General features: G+C 39.4%; 1 protein-coding gene across 1 annotated transcript; it reads left to right on the top strand.

The window, feature by feature from the left end:
• Window positions 1-17,394: 17,394 nt before the first annotated feature.
• LOC139620746 (rhodopsin) lies at window positions 17,395-18,999 on the top strand. The gene has a single exon (XM_071476575.1). It carries the CDS (start codon window positions 17,490-17,492, stop codon window positions 18,552-18,554), a length of 1,065 nt encoding a protein of 354 aa, XP_071332676.1. The 5' UTR covers window positions 17,395-17,489; the 3' UTR covers window positions 18,555-18,999.
• Window positions 19,000-20,719: the final 1,720 nt, after the last annotated feature.

Raw genomic sequence — 20,719 nt, 5'->3', positions numbered from 1 at the left:
GGTGACTTTCTTTTAGAGAACCAATCCTTATCTCTGTAAACTGAACGTATGTTAACACAATTTTTAACAGACATTTTTTGTACATAAAGTTAAAAATGACTACAGTATGTCTAATAATTAAGACTGAAAACTGAGGGTGGTGACATTTCTCCAGAGAAAGAAAGAAAGTTACCTCAATCTGTGCAGGTGGCACCACCTGGCGGGAACGTTAAGTGACCCAAGTCTAACACTCCCTAAATGGATCTGGAAGCAGTTCCACCAGGCTGGCTAGCTGGTGGTAAGTTTACCATTAGCCTCAATAATTTACTACAATATCCAGTGTAACTTTGCGTTTGATAACATTTACATTGTTCTGAAGATATTTCTTAAATATTCTCAAAATGAAATATATTCCATAAGCAGCCCAGTAATCATAGTTTTCAGGGAACGTTCCTAAAAGGTTCCCTGAAAAACCTTGGGGGAACGTTCCCTAAAGGTTCCTTGAAGAAGCTTGACAGAATGTTCCCTAAAGGTTCCTTGAAAGACCTTTGGGGAATGTTCCCACAAGGTTCCCTGAAAGACCTTCGAGCAACGTTCCCTGAAGGCTCCATGAAAAACCTCAGGGAAATGCTATCTTTAGGAAACGTTCTTGGAACATTTCCCAAAAACTGAATTTTGGCAAACGTTCCCAGAATGTTATCCAAAAACATTCCGTAAAGGTTCCTTGAAAAAAAAAAAAGACCTTCAGGGAACGTTCCCTAAAGGTTTCTTGAAAGACCTTCGGGGAACGTTCCTTAAAGGTTTCATTAAAGACCTTCAGGGAACGTTCCCTAAAGGTTTCTTGAAAGACCTTCGGGGAACGTTCCTTAAAGGTTTCATTAAAGACCTTCAGGGAACGTTCCCTCAAGGTTCCTAGAAAGACCTTCAGGTCTTTCATTAAAGACCCTCAGGGAACGTTCACTCAAGGTTCCTAGAAAGACCTTCAGGGAACGTTCCTTAAAGGTTTCATTAAAGACCTTCAGGGAACATTCCTTAAAGGTTTCATTAAAGACCTTCAGGGAACGTTCCCTCAAGGTTTCATTAAAGACCTTTGGGGAACATTCCCTCAAGGTTCCTAGAAAGACCTTCAGGGAACGTTCCCTCAAGGTTCCTAGAAAGACCTTCAGGGAGCGTTCCTTAAAGGTTTCATTAAAGACCTTCAGGGAACGTTCCTTAAAGGTTCCTAGAAAGACCTTCGGGGAACGTTCCCTAAAGGTTCCTAGAAAGACCTTCAGGGAACGTTCCTTAAAGGTTCCTAGAAAGACCTTCGGGGAACATTCCCTCAAGGTTCCTAGAAAGACCTTCAGGGAACGTTCCTTAAAGGTTCCTAGAAAGACCTTCAGGGAACGTTCCCTCAAGGTTTCATTAAAGACCTTCAGGGAACGTTCCTTAAAGGTTCCTAGAAAGACCTTCAGGGAACGTTCCCTCAAGGTTTCATTAAAGACCTTCGGGGAACATTCCCTCAAGGTTCCTAGAAAGACCTTCAGGGAACGTTCCTTAAAGGTTCCCTGAAAGACCTTCAGGGAACGTTCCCTCAAGGTTTCATTAAAGACCTTCAGGGAACGTTCCCTGAAGGTTTCATTAAAGACCTTCAGGGAACGTTCCCTCAAGGTTCCTAGAAAGACCTTCAGGGAGCGTTCCTTAAAGGTTTCATTAAAGACCTTCAGGGAACGTTCCTTAAAGGTTCCTAGAAAGACCTTCAGGGGACGTTCCTTAAAGGTTTCATTAAAGACCTTCAGGGAACGTTCCTTAAAGGTTTCATTAAAGACCTTCGGGGAACGTTCCCTAAAGGTTCCTAGAAAGACCTTCAGGGAACGTTCCTTAAAGGTTTCATTAAAGACCTTCGGGGAACATTCCCTCAAGGTTCCTAGAAAGACCTTCGGGGAACGTTCCTTAAAGGTTTCATTAAAGACCTTCGGGGAACATTCCCTCAAGGTTCCTAGAAAGACCTTCAGGGAACGTTCCTTAAAGGTTTCATTAAAGACCTTCGGGGAACATTCCCTCAAGGTTCCTCGAAAGACCTTCAGGGAACGTTCCCTCAAGGTTCCTCGAAAGACCTTCAGGGAACGTTCCTTAAAGGTTTCATTAAAGACCTTCAGGGAACGTTCCCACAAGGTTCCCTGAAAGACCTTCGGGCAACGTTCCCTCAAGGCTCCCTGGAAATCCTCAGGGAAATGTTCTCTTTAGGAAATGTTCCCAGAACATTCCCCAAAAATGAATTTTGGCAAACGTTCCCAGAATGTTATCCAAAAACTGAATTTTGGCAAACATTCCCAAAATGCTAAGATGATTTGTCATGCTGTTGATTGATTATGAATTTGTGTGTTATTTGTCTCCCTTACATATCTCTGCCCCTTTTGAGCTATTGATCCCAATTGCAAATCAATGACATGAAGCTCTAGCATAAGTTCAATCAGGAAGACCTATCCTCTTGCTTGCATATGCTGTATATAATCCTGATTAAGGCACACCTCTTCTCACACATTCACTCATTATTCCCTCATTCTTCCGGCCGTTCACAATTAACCAATAGCAGGGCGACACAATTTCTCGTTAGCCTATCCTCTGTTGGTGCCCCCTTTTTAAAGATGTTCCTTCTCAGTTTTAGATTCCTGCTCTGCTGATGTGCGCCCCTCCTCCTCCTCAATCTCCACCTGGTTCCAGAGTTCATCAGCCATAATCTGTCTCAGAGGGTTCTTCAGTCTTCTCAGCATTAGAAGGTTCTTTGGCATCTCTACGTCAGAGGTCTCTAAGCCATCCCATCGGGGAGGGATCTTCAACCTTATCAGTTTCGGAGCATCTTCAGCCATCTTCAGCATCAGAGGTTCTTCAGCTGTCATCGGCATCAGAGGGATAGTCAACCACCACAAAGGTTTCTTGAAAGACCTTCGGGGAACGTTCCCTCAAGGTTCCCTGAAAGACCTTCAGGGAACGTTCCTTAAAGGTTTCATTAAAGACCTTCAGGGAACGTTCCTTAAAGGTTTCATTAAAGACCTTCAGGGAACGTTCCCTCAAGGTTCCTAGAAAGACCTTCAGGGAACGTTCCTTAAAGGTTTCATTAAAGACCTTCAGGGAACGTTCCCACAAGGTTCCCAGAAAGACCTTCAGGGAACGTTCCTTAAAGGTTCCTAGAAAGACCTTCAGGGAACGTTCCTTAAAGGTTTCATTAAAGACCTTCAGGGAACGTTCCCTAAAGGTTCCTAGAAAGACCTTCAGGGAACGTTCCTTAAAGGTTTCATTAAAGACCTTCGGGGAACATTCCCTCAAGGTTCCTAAAAAGACCTTCAGGGAACGTTCCTTAAAGGTTTCATTAAAGACCTTCGGGGAACATTCCCTCAAGGTTCCTCGAAAGACCTTCAGGGAACGTTCCTTAAAGGTTTCATTAAAGACCTTCAGGGAACGTTCCCACAAGGTTCCCTGAAAGACCTTCGGGCAACGTTCCCTCAAGGCTCCCTGGAAATCCTCAGGGAAATGTTCTCTTTAGGAAATGTTCCCAGAACATTCCCCAAAAATGAATTTTGGCAAACGTTCCCAGAATGTTATCCAAAAACTGAATTTTGGCAAACATTCCCAAAATGCTAAGATGATTTGTCATGCTGTTGATTGATTATGAATTTGTGTGTTATTTGTCTCCCTTACATATCTCTGCCCCTTTTGAGCTATTGATCCCAATTGCAAATCAATGACATGAAGCTCTAGCATAAGTTCAATCAGGAAGACCTATCCTCTTGCTTGCATATGCTGTATATAATCCTGATTAAGGCACACCTCTTCTCACACATTCACTCATTATTCCCTCATTCTTCCGGCCGTTCACAATTAACAATTAACCATTCCATAACATTTCCTGAAGAATACAGACCATTATTCAAAGTTCAATTTTGGCAAATGTATGCCAAAAAATTACTTTTAACCAACATTCTGGGAATGTTATCAAAACACAAAAATTTGGCAAACGTTCCCCAGATGTCCTCTAAAAATGAAATTTGTCAAATGTCCCTCAAGGATTTCCTGAAAAAAAAGAAATGTTCCCTGAAAAACCTTCTGGGAACATTCCCTGAAGGTTCCTTGAAAAAACTTAAGGGATCGTATCCAAAAACAGATTTTTGGCAGTTTTTGGATAACGTTTTTGGATAATTCCCTCAAAAACCTTGGGGGAACAATCCATAAAGGTTTTCTGAAGAACTCAGAACATTATTCAAAGTTTAATTTTGGCAAATGTATGCCAAAAAATTTATTTTTTCCCCGAAAAAAGAATTTTGGCAAATGTTCCCCAAATGTTCTCTAAAAATGAAATTTGTCAAATGTCCCTTAAGGTTTTCCTGAAAAATAAGGAATGTTCCCTGAAGAACCTTCTGGGAAAGTTCCCCGCAGGTTCCCAGACAGACCTTCCCTCAAGGTTTCCTTAAAGACCTTCAGGGAACGTTCCCTAAAGGTTCCCTGAAGAACTTTGGGAGAATGTTTCCTGAAGGTTCCCTGAAGAACCTTGGGGGAACATTTCCTCAAGGTTCCCTGAAAAACCTTGGGGAACATTCCCTCAAGGTTCCTTGAAAGACCTTCAGGGAATGTTCCTTAAAGGTTTCTTGAAAAACCTTGAGGGAACGTTCCCTGAAAAAATCTTCTGGGAACGTTCCCTCAAGGTTCCCTGAATGGCCTGGGGGAATGTTCCTTAAAGGTTTCCCAAAACCCAGAACATTATTCAAAGTTTAATTTTGGCAAATGTATGCCAAAAACTTAATTTTAGCCAACGTTGCGGGAATGAATCAAAAAAATGAATTTTGGCAAACATTCCGAGAGCATTATCCAAAAACTTAAACTAAAAACTACTTGCCATTAAATCATCACCATTTCATAACTTTCCCTGGTTCTTCCGCCAGTGTCTTCTCTTTCTTCATGTGATCCCAGACTGACTCCATGATGTTGAGATCAGCGTGTGGGTCAGACCATCTGCTGCAGGATTCTTTGTACTTCTTGTTTCTGAAGATTATTCATTATGACTCTGGCTTTCTGTTTGGAGTTGTTGTCATGCTGCAGGATAAATACAGGAATGACCAGACCCCTCTCTGATGGTACTGTGTAATGGATAAGAATCTAAACATCTGAAAATGCCTAAAACTTTTGCACAGTAGTATAAATGATAACACTGTCACTTGATTCTGTCACTGGATGAGAAGTGTTTATCCAAATGTTCCCAGAATGTTATCAAAAAACTGAAAAACTGAAAAAATGAATTTTGGCAAATGTGATCCAAAAAACTAATTTTAGCAAACGTTCCCAGAATGTTATTTAAAGTTTATCAAAACACTAAAATTTGGCAAACACTCTCCAAAAAACGAATTTTGGCAAACGTTCCCCGAATGTTCTCTAAAAATGAATTTTGGCAAATGTCCCTCAAGGTTTTCCTGAAAAACAAGAAATGTTCCCTCAAGGTTCCCTGAAAAACCTTGGGGGAATGTTCCCTCCTTTTCACGAGCTACAATTTACACATGTCCCGTAAACATTTCACATGCAGATTAGAGATTAGATTAGTGCCTTGGCGGCTATGCATAGAGAAGCCTTAATTCCCCACTCAGTTATTTCAAAGGTTGCTATTCAGACAGGTGTATGGCCAAAACTGAGTTAGTTTGAAAAGAGTGAAATAAGGTGCTCTAATGTCCAGGTGAGAGAGTCTTGCTTACATGGAGATAAGTCCTCTTAGATGCATTTCTAAAACATGCTTTCTCCAGACTTCAATCAGTGTTCAGTAAACAAAAGACATACATTTAGAACAGGAAGATTTGTCATTTGAGGTTCCATTACATGTAAAGTTGTTTCTATTGCTGTTGAAGAGGGCTGTATTTGTGCTAAAACAGACATTGAGTGTGATCATAACATAGCTGCTTTTGTTCCTCTTTTCTTGACATTTTTGAAATTGAATTAACTATATCAGATGGATTTGAAAGGCAGCAGTGTTATCTAGTATGAAAACACAGATTGAGTTGTGCTGTGTTTTACGCTCTTATGTTTCATGATTTATCGTGGCACCTTTGCTGTGTTCTTTTGCAAAACACTTTTGAGCCACATGATCCAGTAAAAATCTGTTGCTTTGTCTTTGTTTCATATTTGGTTGAACAAAACCAACAGTAAGGCTTTTATTCATGGTACATCAAACCACTGTTGGTTGTTGCATCCCTGATGAAGGCCAGAGCAGATCATGAATGAGAGCTGTGTTACTGGTTAGAGCTCATATGGTGGGTGTCTGGAATATTAAACTGGGCTGACTGGCACTCAGTAAGACCCTGAGCTCAGCAGACATGAGCACACTGTTTGGCCATCATCTTGAAGACACTGTCATTTTACCAGACAGTGATGAGCTCTGTCTCCTGGATGAGCTCAGAGCTTTGGGAAGGTGTTGTGCCAGCAGCTCCCTCGACAAGCAACAAACATATCTGAAAGTACAGAGATTAAACTGTGCAGCAGCAGAATCACAAGAACTGAGAGCAGGGGTGAAGGACAGAAGTACTTAGCCACTCTGTGTATGCGAGTACCAACACTTACGCAACTAAGTACTGGATGATAATGTTAGCATTTGGGTTATTCAATTCTATTCCAAGCCTCGTAAGGATTACTGATGGGCCTGTCATATTTTTGGCAACGTCATTTAAGAGGAATTATCTAATATGGGCTGTGTCATTAAGTGAGCAAGTAGGTTGAGACAGAAGAAGCACAGTTGTGTGTGTTTATACATGAGGAAGTGAGAAAGATGTGTATGTGTACAGTGTGTTATTTTATGCATCTTGTGTCTAAAATAGCAGGCTTAAACCTTTTCGACAGTGGCAATTACGACAGTTATCACAAGATACTGTGCAGCTTTCGTTCATGACTATGGGGACGGTCTTTCATTTCACACACATGCACAAACACACAAGCAGACACAAACACATAAACAATAAATATTCTTCTGATCCATCTTTTATCAGCCACAGCGCATATAAACACATGAGGTGTTCTGTGCTGCACGTTGTCGAAGACGGACTGAGAGAACTTGAAAATGAAAAATACATCCAGCCTTGTTAGAAATAATCAGCATCTTCAAAGGCAGGGAGGGTGATTCAAGCACATGTGTGTATGTGTGCACATTTTGTGTGTACAGCTATTCCCTTTCATTGTCTGGTGAAAACAGTTGGAAATGTTAATCTGTGATGTGGCTAATGCAGGATTAACACCTCATTTTCAGCTCATAGATTTTTTGTCCAAACAACATACTGATTGACTAAATGTAAACATCTTTTCTATGTTGTTATTCTTGGTCTGTCATGTTTGATTTTTTTATATTTGGCTGTGTCTGCTGTCAGCACGCAGTAAGAATTAATAATTCAGAACCACTTTCATCAAAGAAGCCTGGACCATTTAAAGCTACAAATGGCTTCATATTTGTGTTTGATGGAAAGAAAGGACGCTCCACTCCAAATTCAAGCAGCAGAAAATGCAGAGGGTAACAGAACAGAACTCAGCAGACATGTATCACTGAGATATGGCGTATATATAATGCACGAGGCAAGAAATGCCAGTGAATGTATGATTAATAAGAAACCAAAACACAGGGCAGGAGGTTGGGCTGGAGGAGGCGTTAGCAGCAGCTGTGTGTAGCTGGGAGAAGCAAACTGCAAAACCACACACAGTTCAGCAGTAATGACCAGCAGAGCCTGCCCAAAGGAGGATTTTTAAAAGAAAATATGAGGTCTTTAAGGAAATACATCAGTTGTACCCAGACAGTTAATTTTACTGCTTAATAAATGTCTTATTCAATTAATCAGTTATCAAAATGTTCTTAACTGACATTATCATTTTAGCCATAATGCACTCAGGTCATGGTGGGCATGCAGCACACTCTCAATGACAGACACACAGAGAGGGTTCATGGATTTTTTGACCGATATCATGGCCCACTGGGATTTGTCCTTGTTGTTATGTCTGATGTGTTTTCAAATATGGTTTTTCTTGTTCTAACGACATTACAAAGAATGGGTTGCTCAGCAGCTGTGCTTAGTTGACCCAAGTTGTTTTAACCAAAAGATGTTGCTGGGAGCTTTCCAACCATGAGAGTGCTCTTATAGTGTTTATATGGCCAAACTAGCTTTTCAATTAATTTTTTTGTCCTGCTGCTGAAATGTATCACCTTAAATGTCTATAAACTAAACTTGATCTTTATGCATTGATTCTCTTTCTCATCTGCATTAGCTACTCATGTGGACAAAGTCACATGATTTCCTCTCTCACAGTCAGTTTACCAGCATGCTATCACCAAACCCCCCATGCAATTCAATAAACAGACCTGAGGCCTCCTGGTTCTGCTGCCTCTGCAGGGAACTCTGGCTAACTAGCAGACTTCAATCAACTCTCAGGCTGTACCTAAGGCTCCTCAAATATAGCTGTCAGACTTTGTAGCCTTGAGAGACATGCTGGAGTCTTTCATTGCAGTGAGTTTGCAAAACACAAAATCCTGTTGACGAGGTTTGATCATTTCCATTGCTACCTCTGGTATTTAGAACAGCGAAAAACTTGATTGTCACACATACCTACAGAAGAAACCTTATTTAAAACATTTTATCCATCAATCAAGGTAATGTAATGGCATGTCTTCTCTAAAGGAGTCAAATCAGGTTACCAAGCAGATGGGGTGTAAAGCCTTGTAGTCTATTCCCAGTCGCACCCCTCAGGAGCCCGATCCATCATCTGCTGATCTGTCTCTGAGTCTACAGTAGTCCCTCCTTCTCATTAAGGAAATGAAAGCCTTAATTGGAGATTGTGTTAATTCTCTGACATGTTTGAAACTCTATCTTCCCTTCTCTTCCTCTAAATTGGAGACACACTTGACAAATTTGGGGAGGCAGCTCCACTGATGCATATCCTGGTTAAATGTTTTCATCTTCGCCCACTTTCCACCATATCATGAGCCCAATGATTAATGCCTTCGAAACTTTCAAGCATGCTGGTTCACCAAAACTAATCTGTGGTGGAAAATTTGGTTGAGTAGCGGCGAGCTGCTCATACAGTCACGCATGAATAAGAGCTTCATTTTAAACTGAAGATAATCTTGTCAATAACTAGTACAGAGGCATCATAAATTACTGCTCTGTCCACATAGGACACAATCACATATACACACAATAGCACAGGCCAGCTTCAACAGTCCTGATGTTTAGATGCCTTTCACTTTCTTTTGACCTGTGATGCCTAGAAATGAAACACAAAATGGCATCATCACGCTTTGAAGAGTGTGCTCCACCCTTGTGTTACCAGGACCTAATAACTATAATACACCTAATAGGTAATAAATACAGTACTTTGGTTAAAGTGTGATGCGTCTGTTGGATCAAGCTAGGTGGCTCTTGTCAGTTGCTCAAGAATGATGTGTCAGAATTAAACATTATTCATGCAGGGAAGGCATTAAATAATAACATGTCCAACTGTTTTTGTGCATGTTGTAATTACAGATACCAGCGGCTGTAATTTTAGACTCTAGTAAGAAGATGATGTGGTTTGCAATGCGCTCAGTTTAAGAACAGTACTGCTCTCATTATTGGGGATATTATGTCAGGCTGAAATGTTACCTTAAGCAATGTTTTAGATGAGTGTGCAGCTTTAGTTTCTGACCAGATCACTGCTTTCTGCTGGTTGTGTTTTGAGCTGTATTTTTTTTCATGCAGTGGACATAAGAGAGATGAACAAAGTGAAAATTTTAATCTTAGGCTTCTAAAAAGGTTGCCTGTACAGCAGCTGTTATTAACATATTGCGGATTGATCTCTGTGTATATGTCAGTGGATAAGTAATAAGAAATTGAAGGTGTAGAAATGCTTAAGATACTGCATGTTTAAGGTAATATACAAATATCCACCGGAGAGCACTGACAAGTTTGTTTTTCAACTGATAAATGTCAGTACAAATCTAAAAAAACATATTGAAGGAATCTAGGGTAGCAGTATTTTCTATCTGTATTTAATCTTTCAAATATTCTCATTAACTGTTTGTCTTTGAAATTAAAAAGGTGAAGTAAAACTCATCTCAGAGCTCCAAGTGACATTTCTAAATGTTTTGTTTTGTTGTTTGTTTTGTTGACCAGCAGTTGAAGACATTCATCTTACAATTATAAAAAACAGAGAAGAGCAACAAATTATTGCATTGGACAAGCTGCAACCACAGAATCACTGAAGCTATATATTGATTGTCAAAATTGGTTTTCTAATTCTGTTGATGGAGCGACTAATCATTTCAGCTCTGAAGAGATCCTTATCAAAAATGCTTATGTTAAAAAATGACTGTTACATCATTGATAAATCATTATTAGACTATTCTGAAGTGTCGATAATTGGTATCAGCCTCAAAAATCCAGTAGCAGTTGGGCTATACTTGTCAGTTGAGCTGGGACAGCTTGTCTGAGCATTGATGCATTCAGCTGTGCAGAGCACTGGAGCACCAAATGAGAGCTGGATCGGTCGCATTTTTGGATATTTATATTTAGATGCCAGGTTTGGCTCAGGTTTTTTGGGGGATGTGGAATTGGGATGATCTGGGCTGAGAGTCAGGTCCACTTAGTAGTTTTGGACCAGTTTTAGCCCAGCTTGGATGATTTTGGCACATCCCTCATGACTAGTTTGTCATGAGTCCGGTAATCAGGGGAACTGGATTAAGGTCCATGTTTGGCTATCTGACTAGATGTGCTCACCACGTTAGAGAGCTTCAGGATGAAAAGTGGGCCTTTAACAGTGCATCAAAAGCAAAGGAGAAAAACATTTGTACATACAAGCATAACAGCACGACAACAAAAGCCAACATGATGGGATCGAGTCTGATTCGTGTGTTTAACCTTAGTAGCTGCCATGATCTAGTTTGCAACCCCAAAATCTGTGTGGCTGTTTAGCATATGAATGATGAGCTATGATAAAAGGAGTTTAGAGAGGGCCGATGAATGTGTGCCTTTGAAGCGGTTGTTGTGTGATCATGTGCAGATGAGAGCGTGGGAGGTGTTGTGTATAAGAGACACACTCTGTGTGTCTCTTATACACAACGTGTGTGTGTGTGTGTGTGTGTGTGTGACTGGAAGTGTTTGCTAATGAGGGTGACATTTGTGTGCGTAGTGAGAGGTTTAAACCACCAGCATCTGGGGCTTCTTACTCTAAACCCTAAAACATCCAGCCAGGAGAGGTAGGAATCAAGCTCAGCCTGATGGTTTAGTCCTGCTTCCACTGCATAGTCAGTGTATTTGTGTGTGTGTGTGTGTGTGTGTGTGTGTGTGTCAAACCGAGGACATCGCTCTCCACACACTCCACAGGATTTCAGCGCTCTGCACATACACCATGGATTCATCACCTTAGCAACCAGTCGATTGAAAGATGATGAATCATGCCAAAGACTGCTAATTTCTTTGCAGTTGTCAAACATGGACAATGGACAGTAAGAAGGAGTCACAGAAACGTCACCAAAGACCGAATAGTGTGCGTGTGTGCTTGACACAGAAAGGAGGAGAGGCAAAATCATGGCTAACCAGAGGATAGTGGTAGAAAGAAAAGAGAGACTTCCTGTTTGCACCCCTGACTGACCAAAAGGAATCTCTGCAGCATCTTACTGAGGGTGCTCCCTTTTTATTTCTCATAATACAAAACAGATATTTTTGTAAAATAAACTTTCTTTGAAGAGGTCTCTTACATGCAGATTTCAGCTGCTGTACATTTGATTGCACCCCAGGGATCACTAGTTGTACACAGATGCAAATATAGGTCTATGCACAAATCCATTTCAGACTCCTCAGTCTGACAGATACTCAGACACTTGATAATTTCAGGTGATGGTGTCAACACAGCATGATCTGATTTCCTGTAGGGCAGCAGAGAATGAAGCTGTGACAACACCTCTGACCTCATCTTCTCTGCACTTTAAGGTGACTGAATGCTGACTGAATGCTGTTCCAGACACATAGCATCTTTGTTGATAAGAGGGAAGAGTCTGAGTGGTCCATTTGACATACATTCATTATATAATTAATCAAATGGTGCTACTAATTCAGCAACAAGTTGCCTACAATATTGCCTCAGATGATTGCTGTAGAATCAGTAATAATGCAGAATGTGAAGGACTATATGTCAAACAGCACACTGATGGTTAACAGCTCCCACTGCTGGCAAACATGGTGAGAGCAGGTGCAGCATCAGATATTTCTAGTCAACTGCCTTTTACATGGCGTTTAGTTGATTTACAATCATGTTTTCAGCTTTGAAGTGCAGGTAAAGTAGAGTGTTTTCTAGTGGGGTAGGCAAAGTACATAATTGTCTCCTTTATCCACTGGCATATTGATTTTTGTTAATTATACCTAAACATGAACCTAACCCATGTTGTCATCTAGTATTATTATCTGTACTGATAATTGCTGAAAAGCAGATTAGTGCTGAAATGATTTGACAACAATTATTGATCATCAAAAATGTAATTAAATGTAACTTTGATAAAGATCACTCAGTTAAGCAATTTATCTGTTCTCTTCTGCTCTGTATCTGTTCTGTTAATGGGATCTTTGCTTCCTGTTATTAATCTCCCAGCCATAGTATGTCCACTCATGCCCCTTGTGTTAAGTTAACAGGGATCCACATATAGAATAACAGTTTCATAGTGCTACTAGAAGTCATAAAATCAACCTTTAATTTTCTGATTATTTTCTTTTCTTTTCTTTTTAATAAAATGTCAGAAAAATGTAACAAATGCCTTTCACAATTTCTCAGGTGACACCTTCAGATGTCTTTGTCCAAGATATTGAGTTTACTATCATGTATGACAAGGAAAAGCTTCTGGTTCCCACATTTGAGAAACTGGAACCACATAATATTTGCCATTTTTAGATTACTAAAATGATCATTTGTTTATAAAGGCAGTCGACTAACCAATCAATTAATCAGCTAATCCCTGTAGTGTTACAAAAGCTTTACTAATAATTGAAAATTAGAGCTGCAATAATTAGTTGATCGATTGAAACTAATTGGCAACTATTTTGATGATTGGATTATTGTTTTAGCAATTTTTTTAATCAAAAAATGTACTGGTTGCAGTTTCTCAAAAATGAGAGGATTTGATGCTCTTCCTTGTCATACATGACAATAAATGGAATATTTTGAGGTCTTGGACTGTTGGTCAGATAAAACAAGACATCTGAAGATGTTTACTTGAGTTGTGGGAAATTGCAATAGGTAATTTGTTGATATTTTATAGACTGAGCCAATAATCAGTTAATCAAGAAAATAATGGTTAGTTGCAGCCCTAAACTACACAACATCAAAGATTCTTTTAAGTTGAGTACGTAACAGAGTTTTCATTGTTTGAACAACTCAAAATGAATCTTGACATTCTTGACACCAGCTGATGTTATTTTTGCTCTTAAGGGCCTGGTGATGTATAACCCTCAATGTGAGATGTGTGTGGGGGCTGGTGGTGTGGAATGTGCCATGTCCTGGTCACAGTGTTCCCTCCTCTCTACCGGTCACTCAGCAAGAGAGTTCCTGTGGGCAGAGTGAGAGAGCATCACACGCTGCCCACACATTTGTCCTCTAAAAACTACAGTCATCATCATAAGCAAAAAAAAAAAAAAAAATATCTGTGAGGCTATGGCTGTTTGAACATAGTCAAAGTTTTATTTGTAAAACACATGTAATATAAGCAAGTTGCAAACAAGTGAGACTCATTACTTTGTCTGAATGGATCCAGGATTGACAGCCACAGATCTGACAGTGGAAACACTTTACTTGAACACTTTTTTGCTCTCCAGAGGCTTAACACCCAAATGTTAGAAAGTTCACTTGGCACTGACAGCACAATACAGTAGTCGTTTGTTAAACAACATCTGAGGCCGGGACTATTCTCATGTGCTGTTGATAACATTTCAGACAGTGCTTCATTAAGACCGTGTCCACCTCAAGACAGTAACAGTACATCTACTTTGCTTCTATGCATCTTTGGAGAGAAAGTAATACATTATTCATAAGAATAAGGCTAAATCTTGGTCTATTATTTATTAGTGAAGTCCTTGTCTGGAGTATCTATAAAATCAAGATGGATACTTTTTAGACACCTCAATACTGTACATTTTTTGTTAATTATCCTAAGAAGGGAGTTCAGTGGGAATCAACCAGTAACCAAACAACAAATGCAAAACCTACTGTTTATACACAATTTCTCAATGTAATAGGTGACTTGGACAAAACTTTCCCTGAGCTACATGGACCACCCTAATGTCACTAAAAGATTAGGATAGTTCATGTAGCTTGTTAATTGCATTTACATGAAAAAAGTTCAAAATTACAACACAAAAATCGCACTGGGGTTCCTGCTTAATGTAGGAAGCAAAGACAACATACCTGATATTACATGATTAACTACTTCAAGAAAGATTTTAGGGAGGTACAAAGATCTTGACAGACATGTTTATAAAAACAAGAAGATAACTGAAAACTGTAAACAGTGTAAAAATACTCAATGAATCAACACTGACCTGTGGAATTGCGTAAAAGTGTACTTACTTTGGTTTCCTGAGGAGGGCAGCAAAACACCTACAGATCTGCCAGCACAGAGACTTTGAAGCTCAGCAACAGGACTGGCCTGATCCCCTCCTGGATCTGTAAATCCTGCAGAGTATGTGGATGAATAATAGGTGCAGATTGTAGCTCTCATGTCTCTCTCCTGGCTCTAGTCTATTTTGTCTTTAACTAAGACTTTAAATGTTTTGCAGCTTGATGGTTTCAGTTTAATTTAAGTTCTACATTGCAGCATAGTGGGGTATGTCAGACTTAAGCTGTCTGTTTATTAAAATAATAAATTAAAGTGAACAATCAAACAATATAATTATTATTAATTTGTAACCATAAACCTCTATGTGGCTTATTTTCACTGTTGATTATTGTGCCAATTATTCTATAATTTGTCAATGAAACATTAAAAAGTAGTGAGGACAAAGAAAAGTAGCAAATCCTTATATTTATGAAGTGAAGTGTTCAGCATTTTTGCTTGAAAAGTCATTGGAAAAGTCAGTTAGTAAAGTTGATTTTTTTTTTTTTTTCCTGATTGACCAGTGCTAAATCTTTGAAGATGATGTTAGACTTCAATTTGAGTCACTAGATTCAAGAGTTTTGATGATGTACTTTTGTCAGTTTTTGTCAGGGATTCTTTGTTACTGACAAACTCTTAAATATTCTTTTGAGGTTCTACTGATGAGCCAGTGTATGTGTAAAAGCTTAAAGGTGCTATTACCTGTAGGCATATAGTTACAGTAAATTAGTTTCAGTTTACAGTCATCCTCAATTAATACTATTGCATGGAAGAATATTTACAATACATTTGAAGTGAATGTCTTGTACATCTCCAAGTACATTTTCAAGCTATCTCCCTTTTTCCTCACTGTCTTAATCTTTCACTAAAGACATCAGAAACAATATTTGGTCATTTCTTTGTAGTCCAATGGCCACCTGTGAAAATAAAATCTTTTTGCTGTGGTTAGTTTAAATTCATTGCATCACACTAATTACCTGTCAGATTTCATCTGGACATCAGCCTAGTTTTACTGTGTATTTTTGCACTTTTAAACTAATAGACACTATCACCTCTTATCACTTATCACTTCTCTTCTGCTATTTGTCATTCACAGTCGCTGAAACATACCTGTGATTCATGTAGATGCAGTTTTTGGAAATAATGGGCACACTGATAAAAATGAATGTATAATTATAAGCTTTCACCACACGATGCTTGCTCTTTTACCTCTACAAGTTGTTATGTTAGTCACATAGTTGCTGTCATTTATTCTCCACCAGAGATTCTGATTCTGAACACAGCCCAGATCACCCTCTATTAATAAAGCAAATTTACATTTAAAGCATTTAAACCTGCAATAGCTGTGTTTTTGGTGACATCAAGGCAGTGGAAACAATTTGGGAACACAACATTGACATATTATCAACCTTTTAAATACATATGGCAAACTTGTTAGCAAACATTTGCATGTTTAGTCAGCAGATTGTGAATTAGAACTTTTTTACTGAAAACAAGTTCTTGCTGTGGATGAAAATGATGCTATGAGAATGAGAACAAAACAGTAAAGTTCCAGGTTTGACAGCTTAACAATGCAATAAAACTCTGTCAGTCTCAATTGAAGGGAGCTGCAGCCACTTTAAGGATACTTGTTAATCAGCAATTACTGGCATCATAATGGATTGTCAAAGAGGTCCATACAAATTCTGTACCTCATTTAAGTTTTGTCAAAGTTCATACAGTTCATACAGAATCATGATTCTGACATGCTACCCATTCATGAAATAAATTTTGAACTGGGGAAAAAATAAATAAACAGGAAAGAAAAGCACATCTGAGGACAGCAACATCCTCCTGAGTGAGAGTGACCCTCTGCAACATTAAATCCATTACAGGCCTGTGAGAGTAACACATCCATAAGCCCCAAATCTCTTTAATACAACACCCATTAGGAAAGTGCTGAGCTCTTTACCAACAGCTAAGATGGTCCGCCACTCAGCAACAGCACTGCCTCTGCTTTACATTCAATATAGCACAGAAAATCAACCACTTAGCACACATTAGTAAGACTAGGATATATTTTTTAGTAAATTTTCAAAGCCTGTTATCTTCTGCTGCTGGCCAGGATAGTCCATTACTGTACCTGGGTCTGTACTCACTACAATGGTCTATATAAAAACACCCATCTCTTTGCATATTCAAGAAATGTCTTCAGAATGAGACTAAAATCAGATAACTTTGAAGTGAAATTTAAAAATAAAAGTTATAATTAATAGCATCAATGAGTAAGAGATTGGGGCTACATGTCATGAAATTACTTCATATTAATTCAACTCCTTGCCTACTTTGTGCTATTCAGGGTCTCTCAATAGAGACATAGTGTACAGGTGACAAGTCCATCACACAGATAAAAACACATTGGCACTAAAATTTACATTTAGAAACAAATCAGTGGTGACATTCCTCTCTAATTTGTATGTTTTTGCCTAAGAAGTTGGCAGCACCTGGAGGAAACTTGCACAAATATGGGAAAATATCTGAACTGTTCACAGACAGTTTCCCTCAAAGCTAGCTTTCAAATTCATTGTGCACAAAAAAATGATTTTTTTTTTAATGAGGTACCATGTTATCATGTTTTATAGTAAACAGACATTGGATAGTTGGATGATAGAGCAGGTGAGCAGGTGTAACCTTAATATCTTGATGAGTGGTCAGTTATGTTTGCAGTGGTGGCTGGATTAGATATTAACTGTGGCCTAAATCACTTTGTGCTGACGGATTTGGAAAGTGATAATCCAAGGTGTGCCTTTTAAAAGCCAGACTGTGGCCACCTGGGTCCATTTGTAGCAAGGTCCCGCTCCATCACTCTCCTGAACAGCCAGAAGAAACACCACCGAAGGGCTGATCGCAACCGCAAGCCGCAACCATGAACGGCACCGAGGGACCATTTTTCTATGTCCCTATGGTAAACACTACCGGCATTGTCCGGAGTCCTTATGAATACCCTCAGTACTACCTTGTCAACCCAGCAGCTTATGCTGCCCTGGGTGCCTACATGTTCCTGCTCATCCTTCTTGGCTTCCCCATCAACTTCCTCACTCTCTACGTTACCATCGAACACAAGAAGCTGCGAACCCCTCTAAACTACATCCTGCTGAACCTTGCGGTGGCTAACCTCTTCATGGTGTTTGGAGGATTCACCACAACGATGTACACCTCTATGCATGGCTACTTCGTTCTAGGTCGTCTTGGCTGCAATCTGGAAGGATTCTTTGCTACCCTCGGTGGTGAGATTGCCCTCTGGTCACTGGTTGTTCTGGCTATTGAAAGGTGGGTGGTTGTCTGCAAGCCCATCAGCAACTTCCGCTTTGGGGAGAATCACGCAATCATGGGTTTGGCCTTCACCTGGTTTATGGCCAGTGCTTGCGCTGTACCCCCTCTTGTTGGCTGGTCCCGTTACATCCCTGAAGGCATGCAGTGCTCATGTGGAGTTGACTACTACACACGTGCAGAAGGCTTCAACAATGAGTCCTTTGTCATCTACATGTTCGTCTGCCACTTCTGCATTCCAATGGCTATTGTGTTCTTCTGCTATGGCCGTCTGCTCTGTGCTGTCAAAGAGGCTGCTGCTGCCCAACAGGAGTCTGAGACCACCCAGAGGGCTGAGAGGGAAGTCACCCGCATGGTTGTGATCATGGTCATCGCCTTCCTGGTATGTTGGGTTCCCTATGCAAGTGTGGCCTGGTATATTTTCACACATCAGGGCTCTGAGTTCGGACCAGTCTTCATGACCCTCCCCGCCTTCTTTGCCAAGAGTTCCTCCATCTACAATCCAGTGATCTACATCTGCTTGAACAAGCAGTTCCGCCACTGCATGATCACCACCTTGTGCTGCGGGAAGAATCCCTTCGAGGAAGAGGAGGGAGCATCCAGTACTGCCTCCAAGACCGAAGCCTCCTCTGTCTCCTCCAGCTCTGTGTCTCCTGCATAAAGGGGCCATCAACAAAGGCTCCATGATCCACTATCCAAGAAGAAGACTTCTGCTCCCCCCGGGAAACGACTGAAGGCTAATGTCTACAGAAATAACTTCCTTTTTGTATTTTTACAAACGAGTTGGTTCAACCTAAAGACAGTTGCAGGAAAGGTCAGCCCATTACAGAGTTGTTCCTGTATGTACAGAATATCCAACTTAACAATCTATAAGATTTTTTTTCCTGAGAGAAAAGGGGAAAAATGTTATCTTTTACAGTTGGATCCTATATGATATTGGCTTATTTTTGAATGTAGAGGCATGTAATCAAGGCAACGTAAAATAAAACGCACTTTGCAAATGATTCATCCTGTTTATGTTTTACTTACAATTTGGGAGGCAAAGTTCATATGACTGTAGTTTATTTAATCAAATGAATAAATGTGAATGACTTATTCAGAATGCATTTATGTCTCGAGTGAATTTCTACTTTTGAGATATTACTGTAGTGACTACTGCTCTTCTGCTAGAACTTGATGGTACATCAACTTAGAATGGTACAAAGAATTGTGTTTGATAGTGTTTCATAGCAGTATCTGCATTGCTACTGTAATCTAATTTAAATCAGAGGTCACCTTGGACTTAGAGCTTGGCCTAGCAATGAGATTATGACATTATTAATCAGGGACAAATATACACATGACACAACACTCTATCTTATGACGAATATTAATCACATTAATTAAAGGTTAATACAGACAAAGACTTATTGGATAACACAAATCTGTATTGCCAAGAGACACCTTGATGTAAAGGTTATGTAATGGAAACAATTAGTCCTCACCTGCGTTCATTACTTCCATCATATTTCACACAAACCATATAGTCCCTAGAAGAATAAGTAATATATTGCATATAAACCTTTACAAAATGAATACACTATAATATAGTTGTAAATATTTATTAATATATTTCTCAACAACTCTAACTCCTCTTGTGGGTACCCATCAGAGGAGACATGATAATGAATAACAATATTGTTTAACAAATTAGTTTTCACTGAAATTATAATTTCTGACAAATACTGTGCATTAATACATACTTAAAATGTCCTTTAAAGCTGTGTACCACTACATTCTAGTGGGTTATAAATGATTTATACAGCTTCTGTACTGCTTATAAAAGTAAAATTGGAAGAAATATTGGGAGAATTAATAACTAATTAATTAGATTAAAAATTTTGTTCTTTTCTTCAGCTGTCAGAACCTATGAAACAAGATTTTGATCAAATGTTTATTTTATAATACACTAATTCAAGACTCCATAGTGACTACTATGTCACTAAAAGGGGAAAGATACTGCAGATAACAATGACGTACATGTAGTTCATCAATGTCCTCAGAGCAAGAAGAAGTCTGCTGGCTGGCCTGTCGTGTGAAGTTTACATTTTCTCCTGGTACCTACATGTTACCTCCTGGTACTCTGGTTTCCTCCCACGTTCCAAAGACATGCAGGTTCGGTGAACCAGTGACTTTAAGTTGCCCGTAGGTGTGAATGTGAGCAGGGATTGTTGTTTGTGTCTCTATGTCAGCCCTCTGATAGACTACTGACCTGTCTAGGGTGTACCTGCCTCCCCCACCCATGACCTTCAAAAGGATAAGTGGTATAGCTAATGGATGGACAGAATGCTAATTTCTCAAACGCTGGACTCTATAAAAAACACTGCGATGAATTGTACCAGTATAAGAAGACACAGAAAATAATGACGTGATTTCCTCCTCCTCAGTTCTCAGTTGTGGTTTATGCCAGACTGGGGAAAAACAAATACCTCAACATCTCTCTCATAATGACCTTCATTGTGTAGCTATAGCAACCATTAGAATAGTGGAGAAGTCTTAGCACCAAGCAGTTTGAACTCCAGCTCTAGCTTAGAGCTTAAGAAAAAAAAAATCTAATTACTTGCTGCTTTGATTTTGAACCAAAATATTAACAGAATCATACTCTAAAAAATTTTATGAAGATATTTGATAGATGCCAATCTAAAAAACTTTTTGTCACACGGAGAAGATACTATTTATTCTTTTGTAAATTAATATCAGTGATGGGAAATTTAGAGGTGTCCAATAGAATAAAAATTAGCCCTGGAAAAGAAGCTTGGTTCTATAGAGTGTCCATTGATTTGTCTA

The sequence above is a fragment of the Trachinotus anak genome, unplaced genomic scaffold (genome assembly GCF_046630095.1).
Source record: "Trachinotus anak isolate AG129_WGS33_773 ecotype Australia unplaced genomic scaffold, CSIRO_AGI_Tana_v1 ptg000004l, whole genome shotgun sequence".
Lineage (NCBI taxonomy): Eukaryota > Metazoa > Chordata > Actinopteri > Carangiformes > Carangidae > Trachinotus > Trachinotus anak.
This window is presented reverse-complemented; position numbering and strand designations above follow the sequence as displayed.

Excerpts from the sequence above, each read along its gene's own strand:
- LOC139620746 (XM_071476575.1), top strand. The coding sequence starts at position 17,490 with ATGAACGGCACCGAGGGACCATTTTTCTATGTCCCTATGGTAAACACT.